The 22,114-nt window shown below is 58.2% G+C and overlaps 1 protein-coding gene across 3 annotated transcripts; it reads right to left on the minus strand.

The window, feature by feature from the left end:
• Positions 1-102: 102 nt before the first annotated feature.
• On the minus strand, positions 103-16,865 carry STX1A (syntaxin 1A). 3 transcript variants are annotated; one of them, XM_087417739.1, is made up of 10 exons: positions 16,818-16,865; positions 8,943-9,020; positions 8,520-8,619; positions 5,662-5,736; positions 4,863-4,936; positions 4,668-4,776; positions 4,471-4,544; positions 3,543-3,680; positions 1,925-2,035; positions 103-1,536 (listed from the first exon to the last, which is right to left on the minus strand). In XM_087417739.1, exons 1-10 carry the CDS (start codon positions 16,845-16,847, stop codon positions 1,459-1,461), a joined length of 867 nt encoding a protein of 288 aa, XP_087273865.1. In that variant the 5' UTR covers positions 16,848-16,865; the 3' UTR covers positions 103-1,458. The 3 variants fall into 3 exon arrangements, 2 of the variants coding, with proteins under 2 accessions (XP_087273865.1, XP_087273864.1); XR_015548634.1 differs by lacking the exon at positions 16,818-16,865 and having other exon boundaries at positions 1,925-2,118; positions 8,943-10,472; XM_087417738.1 differs by lacking the exons at positions 103-1,536; positions 1,925-2,035; positions 16,818-16,865 and adding an exon at positions 2,684-2,871 and having other exon boundaries at positions 8,943-10,487.
• Positions 16,866-22,114: the final 5,249 nt, after the last annotated feature.

Below are 22,114 nucleotides of genomic sequence, written 5' to 3' on the forward strand. Positions count from 1 at the left end.
ATCCTTCACCCCTGAGCCCCTTTCCATTAGTGCCACATACATTCACCCCCAAGTTGAAGGCCATGACATGGTGACAGTAAGAAATCTAGGGCAGAGGCACAGTACAGATACAAATGTTTAATCTACATAAAAATTTCACAAACTGGGCAGCTGGTTGTACCATGACCTTTGGTGAAGGGGGTGAAGGAGGGGAGGGAAGTCGCTGTTCAAGAAAGCAACACGGACAGTGGTCACAGTCACTGGGCAGGAGCAAAGCTGAGGGAAGGTGGGGCACAGACGTGGCCCCATCCCCTACTGCATGCAGTCGCATGCACAATCCCTGCCTGTCAACGAGGAAGAGGGGTCTTGGGGTGGGGGCACATTTCTGACTTGAGAAGCCCCAAGATGGGGAGGGGGAGGTACCCCTCCCTGGCCGGCTGCTGAATACTGCATCCAAGACACCTGACACCCATGTGGCACATCAATGGGGGACAGCAAGGGCAGGACATGATTGCAGGCCTGAAGTGACATCTGACTTGCCAGAGCACAAGAGAGCAGGGACTAGTGTCCCAAACATGCGACACAATGGCTTGAGGACCTGACTAAGGCCTGCTGGGGAGAGTGGCTGGCCCATTCTGTGGGCTTCAGCCAGGGCAGAGGCCTGACACTGGGGCTTGCCCTGCCTCCCTAGCTACAAGGGGGGCTGGAGAGCAGGCACCAGCCAACCTCTTCCAGAATGTTACCTGGGGTTAGGCATAGCCCAAAGGGGTTGCTCCTGGGGCTGTGGGTATGTAGGAAGGAAGGCTAAGGCAGCCAAAGACCTGTTGGACTCTGCCCCCAGGTAGGGGAGGGATCCTGGTCTTGACACAGCTGGAAGCCACCTGGCCATGGCACCCTGAGCCTCCCTGGCAGTGATTGGCTGGCTATTAGAGGCTTAGAGCTGGGCTGTCTCTCAGGGCCACCCCTCCCCTAACCTGAAAAGCAGCACCATGTGGCCAGCTGGTCCCCACCCCTTAGGGGGACAGCTGGAGAGGACAGAGGACGGGGAAGATGGGCCGGTCAGTAGGAGGTAAGGTTGGGGTCCAGAGAAAGCCTTGATCCCAGGAGAGGGGAGACCCCAGGTCGGAGTGGGATTACTGGGATTACAGTAGGGGAAGGGCAATATGGCTACCCTAGGCAGCCCTGCCTGGTGAGGGCGAGGTGGCCTGGGCCAGGGCCTGAGTCTATCCCTTGCTGACCCATCGCCACCTCACTGGCTGTTTCCCAGCCTGCCTCCCCTCTGCCCCTTCTGTACAGACGCACACCGTTACAAAGATCATGCACATGACGGCTCAGGGCAGGGTGGGTACGGAGGGCCCTGTGGCAGAGAAAGGAGCAGGATGGGGTGGGAAGGACGGAGCTCTGAGCCAGAAGGCGGCAGCAGCCAGGGGGCCTCTTGCGCGTGGACCATCCAGAGTGGAGTGGCAGCTGGGGTGGTTTCTATCCAAAGATGCCTCCAAAGGTGGAGGCGATGACAATGCCCAGGACCACACAGCAGATGATGATCATGATCTTCTTCTGCACCAGGGAGGCAGGAAGCAACGGCCTCAGACAGTGCCTGGGAGAGGCTGGGGCTGGGAGGGAGGCTGAGTGCTCTGGGCGGAGCTTCGAGGGGTGTGGGACAAAAGGAGAGGGAAGGGGCTTGGGGCCAGTGGGGAGGGGGCTATGATGAGGGTTGAAGGCTGGAGAGTCTGGGGGATGGAATGGGGGAAAGGTGATGGCCTAGAACGTGTCTGGGCCGGGGGCTATGATGGGGTGCTGAAGGCCTGAGCGAGTTGAGTGAAGGCAGGCTCTGGTCAGAGCTGAGAGGTGGGGTAAAGGCAGAAGGGGGAGGGATTTGTGATGGTCCAGGGGCTCTGATGGGTGCACGTGGGATGCGGGCTCAGGCAGGGTTGGGGCTACTAACCCGGCGTGCCTTGCTCTGGTACTTGACAGCCTTCTTGGTGTCAGACACGGCCCTCTCCACATAGTCCACCGAGTGCTCCACATTGTACTCGATCCTGTCAATCATCTCCCCCTGCAGGGTCGGGGGCACCTGAGCTCCAGAGGGCCCCCCTCAGGGTCCGGAGGGGGCTCATGGCAGGACTTTGGGAAAGCACCCTGAGATGAAGAGAGAAAAGTGGGGTGGTGAGGACAATAAGAGTACAGCTTCTCGCCTGTGCCCTTTGGGCCAGGCACCCTGGGCAGCTCCCGCCTCTCCCCGCAGAGCACCCATCCTGGGGAGGGAACTGACCATGCAGTCTCAGCCAAGGCGGTGGGGACCATGCAGAGAACTCAGCTGGGGCCCTCACCCCAGTGCCTGGAGCTGGATGGAGGGCAGGGGCAGGAGTGGGTGGGCTGGAGTCTGGCCGTAGCTCACAAGGTGACCACAGTGAGCCCCACAACCCTTTTGGGCCCTGCAGTCTGGTCCCATGCTGCCCCCAAAGGCCACTCCGACCGTGATGCTGCCCCACAGGACTCCCAGCAGTGGCGTGCCCGCCTCCTCTCTAAGTCCACTGCCCCCACTGGCGTCCACATCGCCATATTCTCTCACCCGGATGGCAGCGGCAGCCTCCTGATGGCCTCCCTGCTTCCTAACTTGGATCACACCACTCCCACACTTAAGACCCTCCGGTCTAGAAGAGAAGCCAGACCCCCAGCACCGCGTGCCAAGGCCCCCGCCTACCTCATCTCCAACTACCCCTGTGCTCCAGCCGCATGGACCTCCTTTCTGCTTCTCAAATATGTCAGGCTCTTGCTAGTCTCAGGCCATGGTACTGCTGGTCTCTCTGCCTGGGCCAGCTCTTCACTCTTCCCGAGAAGTCTTCTGAGCTCAAATGCCACCTCTCCTCAGAGAGGCCTTCCCTGACCACCCTGTCCAAAATGGCCACCGCAGTGACTCTATCAGAGTCACTCCAGATGTGGCCCTTGGACTAGTAGCATGGGCAGCACTCTTGAGCTCGTCAGGAATGCAAATTCATGGGTCCCCACTCTGACCTACTGATCTCTAGGAATGGGGACCAGAAAACTTACAAGCCTTCCAAGTGTTTCTTGGGTACTTTCAAGTTTGAGAACCACTACTCTTATCACATTGCCTCCTCCTAACATCTCCTGAGCACCTGGCATGACTGGAGAATATTCCGTTTGTTGTTTACTTATGTTACCCGTTCGCCCAAAAGACATTAGCTCCAGGAAGCAGGCCCTCAGCTGTCCTGGTCACCGCTATGCCTCCCAGGGCCCACATGACAAACAGCTGGTGAAGAAGACAGGACAAGGCTGGGTGTAGGTGGGAAGGGCCATGCAGGGCCTGGGGTCCTGGAGGGCCAAGCAGAGCCATGCAGCGCCTGGGGCCTGGTGGCCGAGCCATGCAAGGGTCCTTCGGGTGGCAGGGCTCTGGAGGCAGTTTCAACAGTGGGTGGTTAGTTACCTGCAGATTTGGTCCCTCCCGGGCAGGGCAGCGTGTCGGGCAGAAAGGATGGGGTTAGTTCAGCCATGGGTGCTGCTGGGGGCTGGGGGTGGAGGGCAGTGGGCCCCCGGGTACTCACCTGGCTCTCCACGAGCATGGCCATGTCCCTGAACATGTCATGCAGCTCACGGATGCTGTTCTCCAGCTTGATGATCTCACTGTGCCGTGTCTCAATCTCACTCAGGGCCTGCTTCGAGATGCTGGAGTCCATGATGATCTAGGAGGTAGGAGCAGGGAGCTGGGACCCAGGCGCCTGCTGAAGGGGTCAGGGGTGGGGACCAGGACAGCAGGAGGCCAAGGGTGAAGGCGACTGGGATGGGCAGGGCTTGAGTAAAGCATGCGTTCTGGAAGCAGGACTGAGGCTTCCTCCTTAGCCACAGTCCTCCGCCCACTTCCTGCCTGGCCCTTACTTGTTGTTACCTGATTTCTCTGAGGTCTGACTTCCTACCTGTAATACGCGTCTGATACCACCCCCCCGGCCCCATGCTTGCAGAGTACCTGCTAAGTGGTAGTGCTCATTACCAGTGTTGCACAGAGCCAGAGGTGACTGCCCCAAGGACCAGGCCTTGAACTGCCTGCCTCCCACACTAACTGCCCCTCCCCTCTCTCCTCCTGGGACCCACATCCCTAAGCTGCCTCCCACCCTGTGTGGCACCTCCTTCAAGAAGCCCCCCTGCTCAAGCTTCACTTGAATATAGAGATGGCCAAGGGCACCAAGTCCTCTAGGAGGAGTAAAAGGCCTTGAGGGTGGTGGAAGGAGGCCCTGGCTGGTGACAAATGGGCAGCGGTAGCAAGAACGGGGACCCACCTGGGAGGAGCCAGGGGTCTTAATTGCACCTTTGACACTAACATTTATGTGACCTTGGCCTGGTTCCCTCCCCTCTCTGGGACTCAGCCTTCTTTAAAACCTGCCTCACAAGGTGCCTGTGACCAAAAACTGTCCAGATCCAGCAGCGCTTTGCACACAGACCGGGGGTCCCAGTGGGCGGGGTGAGGTCCACACTCACCCCGGAAGCAAAGATGGCCGGGTTCCCACTTTCCAGCATGTCCTCCAGCTCCTCACTGGTCGTAGTCCGGCCGGCTGCGAACAGGGGCCACACTGAGTCCCGCCCTCTCCAGGGAGCACAGCAGCGGCCCCGCCGCTCAGCCTAGGCCCCGCCCTCCAGCTTTGGGCCGCCCCAGCCGGGCCCCGCCCTCAGCGTACTGATCTCCAGCTGCCTCTGGATGCGGCCCTTGCAGCGCTCGCGGTAGTCAGACTGCGTCGCGTTGTACTCGGACATGACCTCCACAAACTTCCGGGACAGCGTGGAGTGCTGGGGGTCCGAGATAGGGGTGCAGGGGTCAGGCCCAGCCCCACGGGGCCCCAGAGCCTCAGCACCCCCCAGCCTCTGGCCTGCACCTGTGTCTTGCGGATCCTCAGGTCGGCTGAGGAGCGGTTCAGGCCTTCCTCCTGCTCGATACTCTGCTCAATGCCTGGGGGACAAATGGCTACTTAGCCACAACCTGCCCCATTCACCGCTGCCCCCGCACACCCCGGATCTCGCTCAGGACCACCCCTGGGGGGTCTTGTGTGGTCTGTGAGTGAGGTCACATGGGAAGCAGAGGAAGAGAGGGCATCAGGCACTGATGGAAGAGGCTCTTCCAAGTGTGAAGCTTGTGTAGGTGTGTGTACATACGCACACCCACCTGTGAGGCCTCAGACACATATGAAGATGTGTGTGTGTGAGCACTTATGTGCTGGGCCTGATGGCTCAGGCCCACCCCATCTCTCTCCTGCTCAGGGGAAGGCTGTGCACCCAACATGGTGCCATGCCCAGAGTGGGGAGGGCCAGGTGGCCATGGCCTGCAGGACATGGGCCCCTAGGCCTGTGTGTTCGTGTGGCATGCACGTCTGTGCTCACACAAGTGCATGGGGGCTTCTGTGTGGGACCAGGGAGTGCTGGCCACTCGTTTAACCCTCTTTAGCTGAAACGGGGGACAGCCCGGAGTGGAGCATGCCCTCAATGAAGCCTCAGGCATCTGTCCTGAGGCCCAGCCCAGAGCCAGGCATGAACAGGCCTTGCCAGTGGCTGTTGAGTGGAGGGCACCTGACAGCGCCCTCATAAAGGAAAGCAAGACCCAAAGTACCCTCAGAGTTAGTGAAACCCCAGGGCTGTGTGTGCCCAATCCCCCAGACAAGGCCTGGAGCCCAGACTCACCCTTGAGCTTAGAGCGCACTTTGTTTGCTGTCTTCTTTATGTCGGACATGAGCTCCTCCAGCTCCTCCTTCGTCTCTGGGGAGGGAGAAGAGGTGGGGCTCCGCACCCTGGGCTCCTCGTGCCCCACGTTCAGCCTCAGGCTGACTGGGGGCTCTGGGCAGACCCTGGGTCCTGGGTTTCCCCTCTTGCCCTGGCTGAGGCTTGGCCTGCCCCTCCAACCCTGGGCCAGGGCCGCACCAGGTGCAGCTGCACCCCGCCTCGTGTTGCCTTCCAAGGAGCCTCCCTTCCTCCTTCACTGGCTCCCCCAACCCCTGCAGATAACAGATGGGTCTAAATTTAAGGCAGAAATAATTGTGGAGCAGCTGGTGATGCTGGAGTTGGCACTAGGGAATGTTTACTTGATGCTTGAGGCGAAGGTGGGAGGTGCAGGCTCACCTAGCATTACCTGGTGGCTCAGGGGGGTAAGCATCCAGCCAACAGGCTGATGAGGCCAGGAGGAAGCCAGCCCCCCATCAAGCACCCGGGGTGGGGCAGACCTTGTTCTACTCATAAAGCCCTCCTCCCCAGGTGCTGAAGAGTGGAGGCCAACTGCTAAGTGCCCAGTGGGGGCAGGAGGCGCCTGGCCTGGGTGGGTGCTGACGGAGAACAGCTTCAAAGAGGCGGGCCTCCTGGGGCACAGTTGGCTCTGGAGGTTGCAGGCACCTAGGCCTATGAGGGTGAAGTGGGGGGAGGGCAGCAGTATGGTGTTTCTGACCCTGGTGCCAACTGGAACCATCTCCCTGAAGCTGGCAGAGGCCATAGGGTGCCCAGCTCACTCCACTCCTTGAGAGGGGTTGGCTGGCAAAGTGGCACAAGATGGCTGCTTCCCTCTGGAGTATGGGATGGAACAGTGGGTCCCAGCAATGCCTCAGCCTCAGGGCAGCCCTCAGGACTTCACTCTCTGGAGAAACCAGGACTGAGCTCCTGGCTGCAGTCTTTCTCAGCACCCTCTGATTGCCTCTGGGGCTGGGCTTCTCCTCTAGGGGATTGGGGAAGGGCATTTACAGTGGTCCATCAGGTGGGGGCCACCTCCCAAGTGGAATATGAGTGAGATGGAGCGGGGGGCTTTGAGGCGCGGAGGAGGGCGCCTGATTTGTACAAACAAAGGAAAACTTGGTTACCAGCTGCTCTGACGTCTCAGCCTCTTTTGCTCAGATCCAAAATAGCCCAGCCCGGATGGCAGCCCCCAGGGAAGGCAGAGCAAGCCTTGGCCCAGGAAGGCCCGCCACTCATTGCCATCTTTCCTGTGCCTGCTTGTTAACTCTGTTCTGCCTCTGCCCTAGAACCCTTCACAGGGAGCCCCTTCCCCTTGGGGAGTGCCCATTAGCACCGACAGCTGAGTCCTGACTGCTCAGCTCATGGGTGGCGATTCTGAACTGGTGGCAACTGACTATGACAAGGGGAGAAGTACTGAAGGTGGCACAAGGAAGCTGAGGGGGAGCTGGGCAGCTCCATTGCCCCACGCCCACCCGCCTTCCAGCAAATGAGAGGCCAACTGTGCAGCACATTATATCCTCTGTTCCCACAGGCAGCCCCCTCTGACCCTCACTGGGAGTCACCCACCAGGGACACACACTGACCCAGATACACATGGGCCCACAGACAAGCCATGTCACATGCTGCCCCCAGACAAACCTCTGGGGAGAGGGAAGCATGATGGCTGCCTTGGATGCATGCTCTGCTTTGGGTGCCCCCTCTCTCCTCTCCACCCCTTCTTGGCACAGTCTCCCGGCTCCCAGATCACTCATTTTGCCTTCCAAGGGCCTGGCACTAGGCTTAGTTGGTTTGGCACTGGCCTCGGGTTCAAGCACAAACTGGGTCTGTGGAAAGATTTTTTCTGGGTGCTTGTGGATGCCAGTGGCCCTGGGGTCAGGGGCCATGGATAGGGAGGCAGTGCTGGAAACGAGCCTGAAATCAAGCCCTGGGTGCTGGTCCTTGACCACCTGAGAGCAGCCAGGGCAGGAAGCGGCCCCCATGCTTTCCCATGGGGCTCCACAGGCAGTGCCTTCCGGAGGAGCTGGTGGAGCAACAGAGGAAGTGAGCAAGCCTTGGGAAGCAGCTGCACATGCTCCCAGCCCTGTCTCTGGCCCCCTGGGGCTGAGGGTGAGCCCCCTCAAGAGGAGGGGACCTGGCGCCTGCATGCTGCCAGCCTGGTACATAATCACGTAGTAATCAACACCTCAACAGGAATTGTGACTGTTGGGTCAGGGGACCTGTCTGGGGACAGAGTGCAATGCAGACACACACAGGCTCCCTGTGAGGAGGGAGAGGTGACTTCCTGAGCCCTGACGATGCCCAGCTCCGGGGTACCAGTGGCCAGGTGCCAGGGCTGCCAGCTCTTTCCGGAAGCTCTGCCTGTTTGGCCGGCTTGCCCTCCCACAGTGCTGACGCCTCAGAGCTGCCATCTGCTCCCCCGGGAGACAAGGGAAAAGGAGGGGCTGGGCTGAGAGGCCTCCTATTTATCAGAGGCAGCTCCCTCCCAGCATCCCAGGGCTGCAGCCAGCCCAGCTGCCTTAGGAAATAGCCAGCTCATCTGGGGAGGGCAGGGCTGGCCACTTGACCCCACCCCTCCTACCCCGCAAGTCTTCGCGTAGGCCCCTGGTTCAGCCGTGATACGGAGCACTGACCCCCAACCCCGGGCCTGGGACAGCTGTTTCCTGAGGTTTCCCACGGAGCCCTCCCCAACCTGGCTGGGCCCAGGTGCCCCTCAGCTCACCAACAGTGAAGGGTGCTGGGGTTCCAGGAGCCCCTCCCTGGCAGCAGCACCTTCCTGGAGGGCTTTGGGGCCTGAAACCTGGCCCTCACACCTACACACTCACGCTCGTCAGGGTTGGGGGAGGCCAGGATGGCGCTGTGCTTCCGCTTCACCTCCTCCACGTTCCCCGAGATCTTGTCAATGAAGCCGCGGATCTCCTCCACCTGTGGACCAAGGCCAGGGGGCCAGGGGGAGAGAATCCAGGCAGGGCCTCTTGGGCCAGGGCTCGCCCAGAGTGGGGCTGGAGATCAGGGTTCAGGGAGAGGCTGGGAGCGGTGTGAGGTGAGGCTGGCTGCTCTGAGTATCCTTCTAAACCAGGGAGGGGAGGAGTGGGCAGTTCCAATCGCAAAGTTGGCTCTCCTCTGAGCTTCAGTCTATTTACCCTCAAAATGGGTTCATTAACTGGTGCCTATGGACTGCTGAGCCAGGCACAGGTGTGTAAGAGCCCTGCCCGTGTCTGGGGAGAGGTGGGGTGTGCTGCTCCCACCTGTTCGAAGAACTCATCCATGAAGCGGTCTCGGTCCACGGTGACAGTGACATCATCATCATCATCGCTGTCCTTGGCCTGCAGAGGGGTATGTGCATGTGAGTGGACCTGTGGTAGGACCACTGGGTCCCGCTGGACCTGGGACCCCAAACTGCCCAGCATCCATATATAGCAGACTCGCAGGCTGCAGCTCCAGGGCCCTGACTATCCCCCTCAGTCCTTTTGGTGGGGACAAGACCTGGCCGTGCCCTCAGCTCCCAGCCACAGTGAGACTGGAGGATCCCTGGGGACCCTGTCAAGTTGGCAGCAGGACCACGTCTCCACCTCCAGGCCAGGACTCCTGCCCCTTCCCCACAGGACGGGGGTCCTCCCAGCTGCACCCCTCACCCTAGGGTGCAGCTGGGAGGCCCTGCCACAGGTGGGCAAGCAAACCTCAGGGCTTGGTCCCCTGGCCAGTGGCCCCAACTCACAGACCTTGCCTGAGACAGGCTGCCTGGAAGCATTCTCTCTGGCCCGATGGTTTTAATTAAGATGGCGCCCTGAGTTCCCAAGCTTCCTTTCTGGGGAGGGCCCTGGAGGGGGAGGCCTGGGTGCTCTCCCAGGCCTGGGTACCACCAACACCTCCCCCGCAAAACGTAGGATGGCTCAGACACGGGCCATGACAGACATTGCCTGTGTGAGGCTCTGCGAGGTGCCAGCGTTGCCACTCAGCCATCTTGGGGATACTCTCTCCTTGTCAGTGTTGACATTGGACCTTGATTCTCTTTCCTTCCAGGCCCAGAGCTGAGCCTGGCAGGCACAAGAGGCCAGTCACATTGTCACTTGGCTGGGGGGCCTGCCTTAGGCCTCAGGTGCAGCTGCAGGCCCTACTCCGCTGCCCCAAGAGCAGCTGTACCAAAGCCAGCCCAGCGTGGGGTGGGGTAATTACACCTCTGACTTCCCCGCGTGCTGGCCATGCTCATTGCTCATTACTGTCCGCCTAATACGCCCCGAGTCCCTGGGCTCAGGCCACTCCACTGGCAAGGCCAAGGTCCCTCTCCACAGGCGTGGCCGGGACACCCAGGGCAGGACCAGCTCCCCTGGACTGGGGTTCTTGGGCTCTGTCACGCCGCCTCATGGCTCAGCACCCCGGCCCTCACCTCGCTGCTCTCTCACGTCAGGCCGAGGACAGGGGCAGGCCGAGATCAGGGGGATGGGGAAACTAAGGGACCTGGCAGTCTGGGCCCTGCTAGCCTGCTGGGGCAGGGCCAGGTTCTGGGCCCAGCACAGACACTGACTGGCCGAGGGACTTGCCTCCGGGTCTGTTTTCTCCTCTATGAAATGGGGACAGTGACCCGGCTGCAGGGAGCGGGGCTGGGGAAGGGCAGACACACAGCATGTTCCGTAAAGGCTGTGCCCTTGGGCTCTGGGGTCCCGCTACCCCACCAGAGTGGGGACCGACCAAGAGAGGGGGTTGGTTGGGAGCTATGTGGAGGCGGCTTGGGGGGGCCCCCCTCTCATCAAGAGATCACACCTCCTCCCCCAGCAGCTAAAATAAACCCTCGCTCCCACAAGTGCCTGTGGCTGCTACCAGGTGGCCCCCCTCCCTCCACCAAGCCCACCCATAGATGCAGAAAGTCTAGGAGCCATTCCCACACTTTTAGACCACTTTTAGGCCAGGCCTAGGAGTTGAGCCAGAGTACAGCCTGGAGGAGCCCACTTCCTCCTCCTGGGCAGCCTGCCAGCTTGGGAGGTGGCCCTAGGAGTTCCTGCCATTCGGCGCCCTGCCTTCTCTGGCCTTCTGTTGCCCAGAGAAGGACAGGGGTGGACGAGAAGGGGTAGGAGAATTTTCCAGCTCCCTTCCCAGAAAGAGTAATGACCAGCTAGGGCCCAAAACACCTAAGTTACCAGAGATGAGCGTCACTGCCACAGACCCCTGGGATCCCTCTCTGGCCTCAGCTTGCCCATCTGTAAAATGGGGACATATCTTCTCCAGGCGTCCAGCCAGCTCTGACCTGCTACTTCCACAGCATTCCCAGAGGACTGAAGGTTGGACTCGAGGGTTGGCAGGAGAGATGCCCATACCCTCCTCCAGGCTCTCCATCTATGAGGGTAGAGCTGGGGAAAGGGAGACCTGAGGCCAGGGGCTGACTGGAGTGTCCAGCTTGGCATCCACCCTGGAAGTGGCATTCAGACTGGCCCCAAAGCCAATTGGAGGGTTCAGGGCCTGACCTTACAGCCTTGGTCAAACCAGCCTTGGCTCCCAGTGAACCCTTGAGGGGGTGCTCCAGGGGACCCTTCCTGGCCAAGTCCTACTTCTTCCTCCTCAGGACTTCTCACCACACCCCCTTCATCACCTCACTGCCCCACCCCACCTAGAACCACCTTCCTGCCCCGACAGTCCATCCACTTTCCCCACGCAGTTCCCTCTGCCTGGACTGTGATCCCATGAAGCTGACATTCCCCTCATCCTTAGATGCCACCTCCTCCCGGAAGCCTTTCTCAGCTCCCCCAGGTCAGCATCTTGCTCCTCTGGCTCCCCTCACCCTATTCACATGCCTGCTGGAGCCACAGCCACAGCCTCTTGGGCTCTAAGGGACCTGAAAAGTCACCTTAGCCACAGCTTCCAGCCTCAGCTTGCATGCCTCCTGTGATGGAGAGCTCACCAGCTCTCCCAGGCAGCTCTGCCTATCCGGGGCAGCCCCAATTGTGAGCAAGTTCTTCTCTTTCCTGTGGTCTGGCTCCCGGCCATAAAGAACCTGTGGTGCCCTCTCCCTGGGCTGGCCCTGCCAGAGGTCTGAAGCCACATCCATATCCTCCCTGCATTTTTCTTCTGAAGTTACCATTCCCTCTCCTTCAGATCCTTCCCAGGGGCTCCAAATTACAGACCCTGCCCCAGACTTGTTCCACTTGGCCTGTCTTCTCCTGCAGTGCAGGGATACAAACTGAATCTGCCTGCTGATTGTGGTCTGAGCAGTGCCAAAGAGCTGACCCATCCCCTCCCTCTTTCTACAGGGTCTACCTCTGTTAATGCAGCCAGAGATCATGTAAGTGATCATATAGCACTTCTTGCCAAGGAAAGCCCCAAGCCCTTCCCCACCACTGTCTACTCAGTTGGATTTAGGGCTCAAGTGAGCCTCAAATTTCCTGTTTCATTTCTTTATTTGTTCTGATCCTTGTTCCAGGTTGTGAGAATCTGATGGCTGGTGACTCTGTTGCCCCCTGCAACCTCATCCACACTAGGCCAGAGCTCTGTGGCACCTTTCTAGAGACATCCACCAGATTAACTCAGACCTCTAATCAGTTCTCATCGGACACTAAATAAATGATAAGGATGTAGGATGTCAGTCCCCACCTCCCCTGCCCCCAACCCAGACACACTTCTAACCAAAAAAGAACTAGGAATAGGCTGGCATGCCACCTTCCTAGTGTCCTGCGCTGTCCAGGGCAGACATCATGTGTGAGGTGGGCACCCAGATGTTGTTCAGTGATCAGAGCCCCAGCTCTCTTGGGAACCTGCCAACCCTCTCCAAGTGGCGGTCACAGCTCCGGAGGCAGGGAGCTGGAGGCGGGGTCTTGGGCGGCTTTAGCAGGGAGGTGGCAAGGGGAGCTGGGGGCAGTTACAAGCTGGAAGATTCAAACATCTAGACGGAGCCACTGAGACAGCACATGGGCACCCCGCCTGGCACCTGGTCCAAACTGGCTCCACTTCTTTCTCCTGAGCCCCCTCCTCTGAACCCCTGTTCCCAAGGGCCCTGCAAGTCAGAAACTGGGGGGCATCCACACTCTCCTCCTCTCACGTCCAGCTGACATCCAATGTGTCCTGATGTTTTTGTTCATCTTTCAGTGGTTCTCAGCCCTGGTCCAGCACCAGAATCCTTTGGGGGGATTTGAAAAAACAGCTTCCAGGGTTCTACCCCAGAGAGACGGAATCAGAATGTATGTGGGTGAGGCTGGTGAGGCTAAGTTTTTAAAAAGCGCCCCAGGACTGCGAACTGCCGGTCTGGTCTCACTCCTCTCTGACCAGGTCCCTGTCTCAGCTCTGCCCCATCACCTCCAGCCTGAGCAATCAGGAGTGAAGGTCGGTGGGTGGGAGAGAGTGCTGCCCCCAACACAGCGACCTTCAGGAAGAGCAGATCACCAGGCGGGACACCCTGAGCTTCCCCTAGTGGAGGCTGAACAGCCCTGGCGGTCTCTCCTGGCAGAGGCTCCAGGATTCCAGGACACCTTCCTGGAAACAAGAGTGTGATTCCTCCAAGAGGCGTGGGGGACAGGCGGATTCATTCCTGCTGAGCAGGAGCTGCTGTCATCTGCCTCGAGGGCTACTTTTTTTCCCTTCTTTTAATGCCTAATCCAAGTCACATCTCTAGAGCTGAGAGGCTGGAGCTGAGTCAAGGGTGTGTGAGAGGCCAAGCTGGGTCTCCAGGGACGACGGTCCCTTCACCCTCTCCCCACCCTGAGCACTCCCTCCTCACAGCAGGGTCTACCCCTTAGCAGGGCCCCAGAGCAGGTCCGGGAGGCAGCTTTAGGCCGTGGAAAGGAACTGGGCTCTGCCCCCAGGCGCTGTGTGACATTGGATAAACCCCTGGCCCTTTCTGGACCTCAGTTTTCCAAATTGTAAGATAGGAGGTTGGACCAGATAGTTCCTGCAGGCCATTCCAGCTGCACCTCAGATGAAAATATGCCCAAGTCCTATTCTTACACCCCGTTCCTTCCTCTCTGCAAGGCGGATGCTGCCGGCTCCCCGGCACAGACAAAATTAGCAGAGAAAGGTTAAGGCACCAAGCTGCCTGGTGTTGCCCCGGGGCCCCCGTCTCTTCCCAGCCATGAGAGAGAAAAGGGAACTGGGGGGCAAAAGGGGGCCTTGGGCTTGCCCACCCAGGCCTGGCCCTGCTGCTCCAGTGAGCAGGCCCTGTTTTCTGGGTTGGGCATTCCAACCTCTCTGCCTGTCCTGCCCCTCCTTTTGGACGCCCCCTCCCATTCAGATCCAGCTCCTCCTTGTGCCGTCTGAAGTTCTCGTCTTCCTGGAAGGCTGCTGCCAGGGTCTGGCTGCCCCGACTCTCCCTCCTGTCTGTCCCCTGGCTCTTGCAGCAGGGTCCATGTGCCCCACACGCCCCACATGTAGATCAGCACTGTTCTGGGCCCAGGGAGGGGTGGGCCCGCTCCAAGAAGTCCCCAGAGAGAAAACCAGGGAGGCCTCCACACTGGGGGAACGGGCAGCTGCATGCCCGGCGGGACTGCCTGGGGACACCTCGTCCCAAAGTCTCCCGGCTGTGTGAGCCTGGACCAGTCTTTGCCCCTCTTAGCCTCTGGGTTGCCCTTCTGAACTCTGAGGGCTGCCTACAGCGTTGAGGTCCCCATGTTGGCCCCCGATGACCCCTTCACTGTTCCTCTGCACAACAGGATGAGCCCCATGAGAGATGGGGGCTGGAGAAGGCTGGAGGGCTGGAGAGCGCGGAGGAGACGCGCCAGTTCCTTCCCCAAGTGTGACTTTTATAAATAAGCTTCCTTCCAAATGTGGTGGCACTGGGTGGGAAAGGAGGAGGAGGGGGAGAGGGAGGGAGTGTTGGGGTGGTACAAGTTGCTGTCCCAAGCACCATCTCTGTCCAGCCCAGCCAGTACTGGCCTCTTGGTTCCTGAGGATTCTGGCCTGAAAATTCTGACTCCTGGGGGTCAAGGTCTCCCACAAATATGGAGTCAGAGCCAGGAGACCTGTGACCACCCCTCTTGCCCTGAGAAGCTGGGTTGCACGTATTCCTATCTCCACATCATTGACAGGAACCCAAGGCCCAGAGGGAAAGAGCCTTGTGGGAGTGGAAGCCCCCTAGACTAACCGTTCCACTCACCCAGTGTGGGCTCCTGCCAGCCCAGCCTCGAGGCTGCTAGAAACCCCAGTGGGCAGGGCCACCCTGCATGGGCTCCAGATGCCTGGGGTGGGGTCTGGAGACGAAGCCTCAGTCAGTTCAGAGAAGCCAGGCCTCACGGTCTAAGGGACCATGCTGGCGCGCGTGCGTGCATGTATGCGTGTGTGCGTGTGTGTGTAGGGGGGAGAGGTCACAGAAAGACATACCAGAGCAAAAGACCTGGGTTCAGTCCCCTACAACCCAAGTTCTCCTGAGGGTCCCCCAGTCCCAGCCAGGCCTAAGTCTGACCGTCTTTAGGACCAGGCAAAGCCCCTTTCTACCATCCCGCTTGATCTAGCAGGCAAGCCACTGCTCACCTGTGCCTCAGTTTCCCTTTCAGCAGAGGAGATGGAGGCAGATGAGCCAGAGGCCCTGTCAGATGTAAAGGACTGTGTTCCCCTGACCACGTGGTGCCCACATACACTCTCATCTGACCACTAGGCGCCCAAACATCAGCAAACGCACCACACAGCCATTCATCGCCAACCTTCTTTCTGACTCACCCGAGCACAGGAACCTGAGGGCAGCCGCAAGGGCTGGTGAGGGAAGTGTTTAGACACCACATAAGACCAGAGGGACCATCTTCTCCCTCTGAAACCTTGTGAGGTTTACCCAGGGGCTGGGCACTCAGCCAGGAATCACACAGGTCTGATGAGACGGTGGGGGCTGGCAGCAGGGCAGGGGACGACGGAGGCAGGAGAGCACAGTTCCCAGCTCCAGGATGCCCAGGAGACAGGGCTGGAATAATGGGGGAGACGCAGGCACGAATGCAGGGAGCCCCTGGGCAGAGAGGACAGCCATGGGATCAAAAGCCCAAAGGACAGTTGAAACTCTCCATAGGAGGGAACCTAGGTCTCTGGCTATAAGCTGGGCAGCAGGGGGAGGATTCTGGGGAGCCACCAAGCTCTAGTCCCCCCAGAGATAAGCAGGCCGGGCCTGGCAGCAGGGTGGTCAATCAGGGGATCAGATGAGACGAGCTGGTCTAGAGCCCTGATGCCCCCCTCTCCACAGACAGGCTTCATCTCCTTCACTGGCCCCCCAGGCACCCCAGGATTGCCATCCCTAACGGCAGAGGTGCGAATATCCTGGTAAACAGCAGAGGCCAGGGGAAGGGGGACCTGTTGATGAAGAGCAGGCTGCAGGGGTCTCTGTCAGGGCTGGGAGATGGTGGGCTCTGACATAGAACCTCTGCGCATCCCCCAAACCCCGCCCCTGGAGCCACACCCAGGGGCCTCAAAGACACAGGTGGGAAAATAGGTTCAGGTCGGAATCAGACCAGGGAACCTCGGAAGGGTCTGGAAAAGCCGGCCCGGACTGCCCAGAAGCCAGGAAGGTGGACTGAGGGCAGGTCTGACCTTCCCGGACCCGGGCGGGCGGCAAATCCTGATCGCAACCGGATGGGGAGCTACAGGTGATGGGAGCTACAGGTGACGGGAGGTGATGGGGGCGGGGGGCGTCCCTCGAGACAGCGCCCGCCGGAGGAGCCCGGCCCCACCCGCCCGCCCGCCAGGTTTCCGCAGCGCGCCCGCAGCGGGGCTCCGGGCAGGGGGCCGCCCCGGCCCGCTCCCACCGCGGTCCTGCCTCTGTCTAGACCACAGCGGGGACAGGAGGGTCAGTGATGAGACACAGTGCGGGGACAGAGATGGGACCTGCTCCGCGGGGCGAGGGAGCGGTCAGGCTTCTGTCCCGCCACCAATACCCGATGATACCCCTCCGACCCCCCAAAACAAGGGGGCGCCGAAAAGTTTATCCAGGACCCCAGGCTCCAGCCTCCAGCCCGCAGGACAACGGGTCCGAGCTCACGCGAGCCCGTGCCCCCGAGTGGGTGCGAGGGGCGGGACCCGGAGGGGGGCCGGGGTCCCTGGCCCCGCACCGCTCCCTCCCGTGCGGCCCGGGGCGCAGGGGCTGCCGCCCGGTGGGCCCGGAGCCCGGCGAGGAGCGGCCGGCGCGCTGGGCGCGGGCGGCGAGCGGCAGCGCGCGGGGCCGGACTCACTGTGCGGAGCTCCTGGGTTCGGTCCTTCATGCTCCCGGGAGTGGCCGCGGCGCCGGCTGCAGCCTGCTGAGCCCCGCATGCGCGGAGGCCGCCCCGCGGCTGCGCAGCGCCCGCCCGGCCCCGCCCCGGCCCCCGGGACCCCGGCCCAGCCCCCAGCCCGGCCCCGCCCAGCGCCGTCCGGGTCCCGCCAGGCCCCAGCCTAGCGCCGGTGTGGGCCCCGCCCCACGCCTCGCAGGGTGTCCCTGTTGGAGTTGAAGCCTGGGACCTCGTCTTCCTGCGTTCTCGACGCGTGATCTCTGCTTGGGATCGCGTCCCAGAGCCCCTGCTCCCTCCCCTGCCTCAGCCTTCCCTGCCTCAGCCGCTCAGCATCCCTCGTTCTGGACCCTGGATCTTTACCTCCAGAGCCCCTCACATCCCTAGGACTTGATAAAGGCTGGACCCCGCCCCTATTTGATTTTATTGCCTTTGAACTTCCAGCACCCCCCTCCAAAAATCTCCAGAGTTCCAACCTCGGAGCCCCTACTTTTCCCACTGTCCCCATCATCTCATCCAGCCTCAGGCTCTGGCCCCCCCCTTTCCCCAAGATTTCTCGGTTCACAGGTCTGATGCTGGGTGACCACTCTTTTCCTTTAGTTTCCACTCCCAGCAGGATGTAGGAACCCTTCCATCTTTGGGGAAGGGCATCTAAGTTATAGCCCCTCACCTTCCCCTTTCCTTCATCCCAACCCTGAGTCCCAGCCCCAGGCCCGAGATCCTATTTCCTGCCTAGAAGCTGGAGGCAGCCAAGCCTGGGGCCAAGCTCCCTCTGGCGCTAATGGGAAGATCTTAGCAGTACCCTAGAGGGGTGGTGGGTGGGGGTAGTCAGTAGCAGATGTTCCTTTTCTGGTCCCTGCCAGTCTCTTGTTCAGACAGCAGTGACACACACCTCAGCTGTCCCCTCTGTGTCCTGGCCCAGACCCTCTTGACCTCAAGCCAAGCACTGCCCCTCCCCTTCCCCAGGGCTGCCAAGGTGTTGCTCTGGCGCTGGGCCAGCCCCATGCTGCCCAGTGTGTCCGGGCCTGGCACTTCTCCCAGACTGTGGGCACAGTTTAGCTGGCTGGCAGACGGGCTGGAGACACTGTTCCAGCCATCCCTCCTTCCCTGGAAAATCTGGCCTAAGACTAGCTCAGATGTGGCCTGGCATGAGAGACAGCCACATCCTCACCAGTTGTCCAGACCTCACCTTTGAGTGTCCCACAGAACAAGCATTGGTGGTGCCCCATTTGACAGAACCCAGGATTCACCTGCTACAGGGACGTGCCCAGGGTTCCAGGGGACAGGGGCAGGGAAAGTGCTCCCTGACTCCTGGTCCAAAGTGCTCTCCTGTGTGCAAGCTGAGTCAGGGGGGTGGGTCATGGGTGCACCCCCAGAGCCCAGTGTCTGGCCCTGTGGGGAGAGGGCAGGAGGCGGGGGATACAGCTCCTGCTCTTAGAGAGCCCCAGTGTCATGCCAACCATCACTTACTGAGACGCATATTAAATGGTAGCGTGAAAAATGAATAGAGTTGGGCCGGCCCTGTGGCTTAGTGGTTAAGTGCGGGCCCTCCGCTGCTGGCAGCCCGGGTTCGGATCCCGGGCGCGCACCGACGTACCGCTTCTCTGGCCATGCTGAGGCCGCGTCCCACACACAGCAACTAGAAGGATGTGAAACTATGACATACAACTATCTACTGGGGCTTTGGGGGAAAAAAAAAGAAAGTAAGAGGATTGGTGATAGATGTTAGCTCAGAGCCGGTCTTCTTCAGCAAAAAGGGGAGGATTAGCATGGATGTTAGCTCAGGGCTGATCTTCCTCACACACACACAAAAAAAAGAATAGAGTTAATGTGCCCTTCACCTTAACCTCTGCCTTTCTGATTGAATGAGGTCTTACCCTCATTCACTCATTTATTCATTCATCAAACATTACCTGGGAAACCATGCTCTGGGGCCACTGTTTTGCACTTAAGATTCTCCTAGTGTGTGGGGGAGACAGATATGGTTTCAATATGTAAGGGATCCTGGGGGGCCTCCCAGAGGCAGTGTTGGAGGAGTGGGGTTGCAGCACGCAGTGGTGCAGGCGTTCTGGACAGAGAAGGAGTGTGCCCAAAGACACCTGGGTGGGAGTGGGGGAGCATTTGGAGAAGTCAGGAGCCTGCAGTGGCGCGCAGATGTGAGGGTGAGCTTGGGTGGGAGATGAGGCCAGGGAGGGAGGCCTTGAATGTTCAGCTTTATTGTGCAGACCTGGGGGAGGCAATCAAGGGTCAGACTTTCATCAAAAAGTGTTAATTGAAAATCAGCAGGGTACTGGCACAAAAACACACACACAGATCAATGGAATACAATCGAGAGCCCAGAAATAAACCCACACATCTATGGACAGCTAATCTTCGACAAAGGAGCCAGGAATGTACAATGGAGAAAGGAAGTCTCTTCAAGAAATAGTGGTGGGAAAACTGGACAGCCACTTGCAAAAGAATGAAAGTAGACCATTATCTTACACCATACACAAAAATTAACTCAAAATGGATTAAAGAGTGGAATGTAAGACCCGAAACCATGAAACTTCTAGAAGAAAACATAGGCAGTACACTCTTTTTTTTCTTTTTTTGTGAGGAAGATCAGCCTTGAGCTAACATCCATGCCAATCCTCCTCTTTTTGCTGTGGAAGACTGGCCCTGAGCTAACATCTATTGCCAGTCCTCCTCTTTTTTCTCCCCAAAGCCCCAGTAGATAGGTGTATGTCACAGTTGCACATCCTTCTAGTTGCCGTATGTGGGACGCCACCTCAGCATGGCCAGACGAGCGGTGTGTTGGTGCACGCCCGGGATCCGAACCCGGGCCGCCAGTAGCGGAGCGCGCACACTTAACCGCTAAGCCAGCCACGGGGCCGGCCCCGGCACTATGCTCTTTGACATCAGTCTTAGCAACATATTTTCAAGCACCATGTCTGACTGGGCAAGAGAAACAATAGAAAAAATAAACAAATGGGACTACATCAAACTAAAAAGCTTCTGCACAGCAAAGGAAACCATCAACAAAATGAAAAGACAACCTAACAATTGGGAGAAGATATTTGCAAACCATACATTTGATAATGGCTTAATCTCCAAAATATATAAAGAATTCATACATCTCAACAACAAAAGAACTAACAACCCAATTAAAAAATGGGCAAAAGACCTGAACAGACATTTCTCCAAAGAAGATATACAGATGGCCAACAGGCACATGAAAAAATGTTCAACATCATTAACTATGAGGGAAATGCAAATCAAAACTACAATGAGATATCACCTCATGCCCGTCAGAATGGCTATAATTAACAAGACAGGAAACAAGTGTTGGAGAGAGTGTGGAGAGAAGAGAACTCTCATACGCTGCTGGTGGGAGTGCAAACTGGTGCAGCCACTATGGAAAACAGTATGGAGATTCCTCAAAAAATCAAGGATAGAACTACCATACGATCCAGCTATTCCACTGCTGGGTATTTGTCCAAAGAACTTGAAAACACCAATGTGTAAAGATACATGCACCCCTGTGTTCATTGCAGCGTTATTCACAATAGCCAAGACTTGGAAGCAACCTAAGTGCCCATCAAAGGACGAATGGATAAAGAAGATGTGGTATATACACACAATGGAATACTACTCCGCCATAAGAAACGATGAAATCCAGGCATTTGTGACAACATGGATGGACATTGAGGGTATTATGCTAAGTGAAATAAGTCAGAGGGAGAAGGTCAAATACCGTATTATCTCACTCATTAAGTAGCAGATAAAAACAACAACAAACACATAGAGACAGAGATTGGATTGGTGGTTACCAGAGGGGAAGGGGGGAGGCAGGAGGGTGAAAGGGATAATTAGGCACATGTGTGTGGTGATGGATTGTAATTAGTATTTGGGTGGTGAACATGATGTAATCTACGCAGAAATAGAAGTATAATGATGTACACCTTAAATTTATACACTGTCATAAACCAATGTTACCACAATAAAAAAAAAAAAGTGTTAATTGAGGGGGCTGGCCCTGTGACGTAGTGGTTAACTTCGGCAGGCTCCACTTTGGCGGTCTGGGTCTGTGGGTTGGGTTCCTGCGTGCAGATCTACACCGCTCGTCAGCCCTGCTGTGGCAGTGACCCACATACAAAATAGAGGGAGATTGGCATCATAAATTTTAGCTCAGGGCTACTTTTCCTCAAGCAAAAAACAAGATTGGCAACAGATGTTAGCTCAGGGCAAATCTTCCTCAGCAAAAAAAAAAAAAAAAGTGTTATTTGAACATCTACTATGTGCTGACTGTTCTAGATCTTGGGGCTGTGACAGGAAACAAGACAGACAAAAATCCTTGCCCTCATGGAGTCCACATTCTAGTAAAGAGATGATAAACCAAAAAACAATAACATCTATAATGGTGAGAGTATGCTGTGGAGAAGATAAAGTAGGAAAGAAGGGATGGGGTGCTGGGGTTAAGGGGGGATTCCAATTTTAAATTCTAAAGGCACGGAGGGCCTTGCTGGGAAGGTGACATCTGAGTAAACATCTGAAAGAGGTGAGGGCGTGAGCCTCGTAGGTCTCTAGAGGAAGAGCATTCTGGGTGGAGAGAACTTCAAGCGCAATGACCATGAGCAGGGAGCATGCCCAGCATGTCGGAGAAGCAGCAGGGAGGTGAGGGCGCCTGAGCATGGCGGGCGGGGTAGAGCTCAGAGGAGGTGAGGTCAGAGAAGTCGAGGGAGGGGCCTTGTAAGTGACTGTAGGGCCTTTGGCTTTTACTCTGAGTGGGATGGGAGCCCCGGGAGGTTGTCGAGCAGAGGAGGGCCCTGGTCCCCCCTGGGCTCTAACAGGACTGCTCTGATTGCTGGAAGTGACTGCAGTAATGTGGGTGGCTGGGACCAAGGTGACGGTGGTGGTGAGGAGTGGTCCTATTCTGGGTGCGTTCTGGAGATAGAGCCAACTGAGACAGAGAGGACACAAGCATGACCGAGTCAAGGTTTTTGACCTGAACACCTGGGAAGATGCTGTTGCTGTTTGCAAAGGCGGGGGAAGACTGGAGGAGGAGCAGCTTGGGGGCGTAAATCAGGATTTGGGGTTGGACCTACTGAGTTGCCCAGCAGATATCCCAATCGAGAGGGAAAGCAGGCCACTGCCCACGTGAGTCTGGAATTCATGGGAGAGGTCCAGCTGGAAGTGGCCAGCATAGGTGGTTCTTACAGCAGGGGAAGAGGCCCCTGTCGCAGCGTGGAGGACAGTGGGAAGGCTGCTGCGGTCTCCAGGAG

Source organism: Ceratotherium simum, chromosome 26 (assembly GCF_057802395.1).
Source record: "Ceratotherium simum simum isolate JZ-2026a chromosome 26, ASM5780239v1, whole genome shotgun sequence".
Taxonomy (NCBI): domain Eukaryota; kingdom Metazoa; phylum Chordata; class Mammalia; order Perissodactyla; family Rhinocerotidae; genus Ceratotherium; species Ceratotherium simum.